Source organism: Pleuronectes platessa, chromosome 16, assembly GCF_947347685.1.
Source record: "Pleuronectes platessa chromosome 16, fPlePla1.1, whole genome shotgun sequence".
NCBI classification, from domain to species: Eukaryota; Metazoa; Chordata; class Actinopteri; order Pleuronectiformes; family Pleuronectidae; genus Pleuronectes; species Pleuronectes platessa.
Window position 1 is genome coordinate 11268079 of NC_070641.1, and position 5745 is coordinate 11273823.

Genomic DNA, 5745 nt, shown 5'->3' on the forward strand with positions numbered 1-5745 from the left:
TGGAAGAAGGGAGCGTCTCCTCCTCTACCACGCACGCTCCACTGGGAGCAGTGTCGGTCAGCGGGAGAATTAGTGATGTGAGAGTCAGACGTTGTTGTATCACCTGCAACCACGACAGGGAATCCATTAAGCAATGCCTGTGAGCTGGTTGGTACATTCTGAGCGAGTCAGAACATGAAATGCTCCGCGAGGATCCTCATGAAGCACACGCTCACAGCTCCAGAGTGTCTTTCAGGAGCAAAAGATGCGTTTGCTGTGAAACGGTGGAAACAAAGTTGATCCCACAACTAATGAAATAACTGAATTAAATCGAGTTTAACCCACACGCATTGTCCGATAAGATTTTGCTGCAAAAAATTGCACTTTAGTCACGAAAAAAAAAGGATTTTCTTCATCACAAATAGAAACATTGTCCAGTGAATGAGTGGATTACTTTCATGATCCACCTTATTACCGTTATTGATCATGGGTACTGTGCAGTATTTTGTGACAGTTGGATATTGGTTGGCCCAGGCTCTTCCTTTCGAGGTATAACTTTCCATTAGGGACGGAGTTACTGTATGTTCATGTGACGGTGGACACACCCTTGCTTGTGTTGGAACGAGCACTGTGAGGACAAGGGAGTCTGTTTCCACCTCTGAAGAGGAACTCAACACTGCTGTCGAACACAACCCGGGCGTTTCACTCCAAAAGGTGAATATAGTTATTCTTACTTATAGAAAGATTATTCCTACTAACTTAACACTCTGTTTTGTCTGAGCATTTAGTGATGAATTCTTTCAGGTGGTTTGTAAGTGAGGAAAAGACATTAAGCTGTTTTTTAATTACAGTCATTGTAAAATAACACAACCTGAATAGTCTGACTTCTCATCACGTATGCTGTCTCTTTTCTCTACACATTACTTTACCTGCTGAACGTGACCTGTTGGTGGAAATACTGTTCTAAGCTTTCAGTCCTGTTCCTCTTGCAGTCAAGATGCCAGAAACAGCAGAAGCTGTATCAGCGACTCTCACCACCAACAGAAACTGCACCATAGAAATAACCAATGTCAGCGGCAGCTTCTGTCTCATCAACCCCAAGTAAGTGTGCGGATGAATAAAACAATAATAAAACACGTTCTTATGATTGAAACAACATGATGTTCAAGATCAAATCGGAATGGATGCAGAAACAAGAATGTTTACTACCTTTCTTCACAAATACTAATGAATTAAAGATCTCGTTGCATAGAAGGTAAAACAAAATAGAACTATCTTAAAAAGATAATATGATATATATAACCGTGTTGTTTAATCTTTTTCTCTATGTTCTAATTTGAGTCAAAGCACCAACAATGAGGTCTCCTCACATTTACACTATGACATCTATGAAACACCATAAAACCTTAATTTAATTTTTTTTCTTTCTAAATTTGAAACCTGATGTCCTCAAGTTACTTTGCCTCAGTGCCTGTTTTCTCATGATCTCATTATGGAGCCTTCAAGTTTCAGGGAAAGGACTTTTTAAAGGGATAATGCAAAGTGCTTAGAAACTACAGCAACATATTACATATCCAAAATCAGTGTGTTGATTGTAAGGATCCAACTTTTTTCCATTAAAATCCTATGTTATTTCAATGTAGTAAGACTTTATCTAAGCAGAAGGAATGCTAAATGAATTTAACACAATCATTTTTTCTTTCTAAACACTGCAATGAGTCAGTTTCTTCCGTTTCTGGTGAAAATGGAAAACGACCAGGAGAACGATAAAATAAATAAAAACTCCCCATACCTATTGGAATTTGTGCCGTGCCTCTACATCGATCTAGCTGTGGCAGGACAGACCATATCTTGGATGGGTGGTTTTCATGTGTAGCATCACTTTGCTGAGAACATCCACCTATCCATCATGCGGTGACACAAACCGGCTCATTGCACACCGCGTGCAGGTACACTCACTGTTGCTTAGAAGTCCACGGCAGTACTTGCACAGTCACACTCCATCCATCAGCATAAGGGGCCTCACCCTGGAAAGCCCAGCACTCAGAAAGTATCCTGACAATCTCCGCAAAACTTACAAAACTCTGCCTTTTCATCAAAAGTCCAGGAAGTGTGACATAAAAGTTGACAACTGTCTCTTTGCTCTCCCATGCAGGGTGTACATGGCGAGCGGCTTCTGCCAGCACCCGCCCCAGCCGACCGTTCGCACCGCCAAGACCGAAGTGTGCTCGTTCACCAAGGATGACAACACCGCCACGGGCGCCGTCGGCGTGCTGACCTATGACCTGTTCCATATGCAGAGCCGGGTTTGCTCCGAGCGCATGGCCATCTTGTTCTCCGTGCCCTATGACCACAACTTGTACAAGAACCGGCTGGCCGTGGGTGTGGTTGAGCATTCCCGCGAATGCGACAAACATTTGTACGACCAGATGTATGACGGCAAGGACCTCAGCAACATGTCCCGCTCTGATGCAAACGGCTGCGGGCTGGAGTACAAAGCCAAGTATGTGGATTTGAAGGCGACCATGTCGACTGTCGGCAAAGCCATTGTTAAACTGGAGCTCTATGATAAAATGGGTCATTAATGCTGAAGGAATAACTGGTGTTCTGCTTTTTAGATGCCTTTGTACAGCAGAATGAATAAACATCATTAAATTTTAAAATGTATTGTGATCCAGAAATAAAAACATCCAGAAGAGGGGAAGAATGATTTTGCTGTCGTCTGTATTTCTTTGTCCTTAGAACGATATCAATATCTGACAGCCAGTGCATTGATTCTCCATTAGCTCATTGTTTGGGCTCATGTACATTATACACTCTCTTCTCTCTGATTATGATAATAAAACACTCAAACCCAATGTTTTTGTTACTGTGAGTTTTCTCCATGTTATTCATTACTGCTGATGAACATTGGTAATTGTTTAATCTCTTAGCTGGATCCATCTAATACTAATGAGCAGCAACAGATGGGAATATCAGCATAGATGTTTTTTTAATTGTCAAGATAACAAGATTGTTATTCAGTGGCTGTGAGGCTCTCGGCTCGGCTCTGAATTGTGTGCTTCATGTGAGGAGGGGCTGCAGGAGAAAGAGTTACGGAGAAGTTGCACCAGAAATTTCTGTCTTGACTTGTCGCACATTTTAAGTTGCGCAAAACCATAGGAATGAGATTCCCATATCAACCCGGTTTGTCACTCAGTCACTGAGGTACCCACATCCCCCCATCCCATCTCACCCAACAGGTTCAGGATTCAAATTCAAACTGCTGGAAGTGGCTCAACTTTTCCACGTAAACAGGGCGCGGTTGCTTTATCAGTGATGGAAAAACACAGGGATGTTTGTTCTCATAGTCTCCTGCTTGTGTGGGCTTTGGCTTAGTGGGGAATAGGAGCTGAAAGAGGGTGTGCCACTGTCCGACTGGGATTGTGTTGCAAATGGGAGGGTTCGCTGAGTGATGCCTTACTTCCCCCGCCTCCTCCCTCTCAGGTAGCTTTTCCCATTTTGGGATTTGGAATCGCAAACAGAGGTTCTCGACAGGTAAGTCCAGAGATTTGTACAGAGAATGGCTCTTTGGCTCATGGCTCATAAGAAATAAGGAATTGGTGGAGGTAGATCCGAGCCTGACGGGCATTTGTATAATTTGTATCTGTGGACCAGATCTTTTTCTCTAGTATGTTCACTCTAACTTCCTTATCGCACGGTGCTTGGTGCTCTGTGGTGTCTGCAGCTCTTTTCCGATTCTTCACAACCTCACAAACTCTCAGTAGGCTCTGAAGTGCATCATTCACACTCAGTGCCAGTCTGTTTGAAGGTCACCATAATGCCAGTGCAGATTGTCAGCAGAGCACAGGTCAGGACGGATGTTTTGTGCTGCGCCAAGTGTGTTCGAGAAGTGCCCCTCACAGCTGTTTGATTCTGCTGGTTGACACCTTAACTGCCTTTGTTTTACAAGCGGATCTCACAGCCTTTGCAACATGTCGGAGTCAGCTGAAGCCGTGGCAGCCGACGTGAGCAGCAGGAGAAGTGCTGTCATTGAACTCTCAAATGTGACCAACAACTACTGCCTCCTCAACCCCAAGTAAAAACCAGACCCTGTTGGAATCATGTATTTTTCAGATGCGTACAAAAATGAGAGGTAGACAGCGATTCTCAATGCCTGGGCGTCTTTTTCCACAGGGTGTACCTGGAGAACGGGGAGACTTACAACCCACCTCAGCCCACAGTGCGTCCTCTCAAGACCGAGGTTTGCACCTTCACCAAGTCAGGCGGCAAAGCGACCGGCTGCGTCGGCGTGATGACCTACGACCTATTCGAGCGGTCGAAGAACGACTACATCGAGACGCTGGCCATCATGTTCGCCGTTCCCTGGGACTACAACCTGTACAAGAACTGGTTCGCGGTGGGCATCTATAAGAAGGGTCGTAACTGCGACAAGGATTTGTACAAAGAGATGTACTACGAGAAAAAGCAGCATGGGTTCGTCAGGGAGGCAGCCAATGGGTCAGGGATCAATCACGTGGGCGACTATCTAGATATCAAGGCCACCATGTGTCCCCTTGGTAATTCCATCATGAAGGTGGAGGTGTGGGATAAGCTTTTCACCCCCAGCCTGGTCCAACAAGCATATTAGAGACCCCTCCCCAACCTGTGCTAGCATGTTCCCAGCAGCAGAAGTCATCAATCCCCCTTTTTCCAATGCAGTCAATATGCATGATTCAACAGATGTATTGTTGCTGACATGTGTCTGTTTACCTGGGTATTAACTCTCAGTAAATCTGCTTAGGATCAGAGTTTAATTTGTTTATAAATCCAGGATGCAATATCCCCCTTTTATACCCGAAGCCTCTGTCAGTTTCCATAGCCTCCCAGTTCAAAACGGCATCTTTAGAAATGGAAATCAAAGGATGAGTCAGTGGAGGATGAGGGCAGCTTAATAAAACACACTGAGAGCTTGTCTGTATTTACCTTGACACTGTCATCACAGGAATAAAGTAAACCTTTTTTTTTTTGCTGAATCTATTTGTGTTCGAGTGTCTGTTGATTGAGTTTAGAGGAATGTTTCAAAATAAATAAATATATATCAATAATGTTGAATGCAAATATGATTATTTTTGTACTTTGGAGTTAAACTGAGATTTGGATAGCTGTTTTTTTCCCTCTGTATAGGAGCTGTGTGAGAGCAGCTTAGGGGGACACACCCTTCCTCGTGTTGCTCAACATTAAAGTACATCCGTCATCACTATACCAGTCGCTTTGCATCGAAATATTATATAAATCTAACCCTTTTTTTTTTTTTACATGCATACAAAAGGAAAGGAATTTAGGTTTTTATCTGCTTTTGTTTATTTAGTTTAGCAAGATAACACAAAAACAACTTGTATTTATGAAATTTGGTGGAGGGGCGGGGCATGACCCAGGAAGGAACTCATTACAATTTGGTGCAGATCTGGATCAGGGGGCAGATCCAGGATTTTATATTTTTTACTTAATTTAAATTAAGGATCTTTATGGGTAAAATCAGCCGTGTTAAGAATACTGATATTTATGTGTTATTTGATGCAGATCCAAATTTAAATATGGTCTCAAAGAGGGACTGTTGACGGCCTTGAAGGAGGAATGCACTCCACTGAGGGCCCTTCTAGTTAAATTGGTTTTAAGATCCACAATCCATCTCAAACATTTAATTTAATTGTTGCAATTGGATTCATAACACTAATATTTTGGGTTCGTTTTTAGAAACTATAAATATTTGCAGTCCCGCCATCC

General features: G+C 43.1%; 2 protein-coding genes across 2 annotated transcripts; both read left to right on the plus strand.

Annotated features, from left to right (window-relative positions):
• The first annotated feature begins 533 nt into the window (after positions 1-533).
• Positions 534-2837, plus strand: LOC128458477 (uncharacterized). The gene is made up of 3 exons (XM_053443315.1): positions 534-693; positions 972-1080; positions 2135-2837. The coding sequence occupies exons 2-3, from the start codon at positions 977-979 to the stop codon at positions 2562-2564; spliced, it is 534 nt and encodes a 177-aa protein (XP_053299290.1). The 5' UTR covers positions 534-693; positions 972-976; the 3' UTR covers positions 2565-2837.
• A 495-nt stretch (positions 2838-3332) lies between these two features.
• On the plus strand, positions 3333-5073 carry apnl (actinoporin-like protein). The gene is made up of 3 exons (XM_053443312.1): positions 3333-3516; positions 3932-4057; positions 4156-5073. The coding sequence occupies exons 2-3, from the start codon at positions 3954-3956 to the stop codon at positions 4607-4609; spliced, it is 558 nt and encodes a 185-aa protein (XP_053299287.1). The 5' UTR covers positions 3333-3516; positions 3932-3953; the 3' UTR covers positions 4610-5073.
• Positions 5074-5745: the final 672 nt, after the last annotated feature.

What these genes read in the sequence shown, in the direction of transcription:
- apnl (XM_053443312.1), top strand. Translation starts at nt 3,954, where the DNA reads ATGTCGGAGTCAGCTGAAGCCGTGGCAGCCGACGTGAGCAGCAGGAGA. An exon ending in TACTGCCTCCTCAACCCCAA is followed by an intron (nt 4,058 to 4,155) that starts GTAAAAACCAGA and finishes CTTTTTCCACAG; the next exon opens with GGTGTACCTGGAGAACGGGG.
- LOC128458477 (XM_053443315.1), top strand. Translation starts at nt 977, where the DNA reads ATGCCAGAAACAGCAGAAGCTGTATCAGCGACTCTCACCACCAACAGA. An exon ending in TTCTGTCTCATCAACCCCAA is followed by an intron (nt 1,081 to 2,134) that starts GTAAGTGTGCGG and finishes TCTCCCATGCAG; the next exon opens with GGTGTACATGGCGAGCGGCT.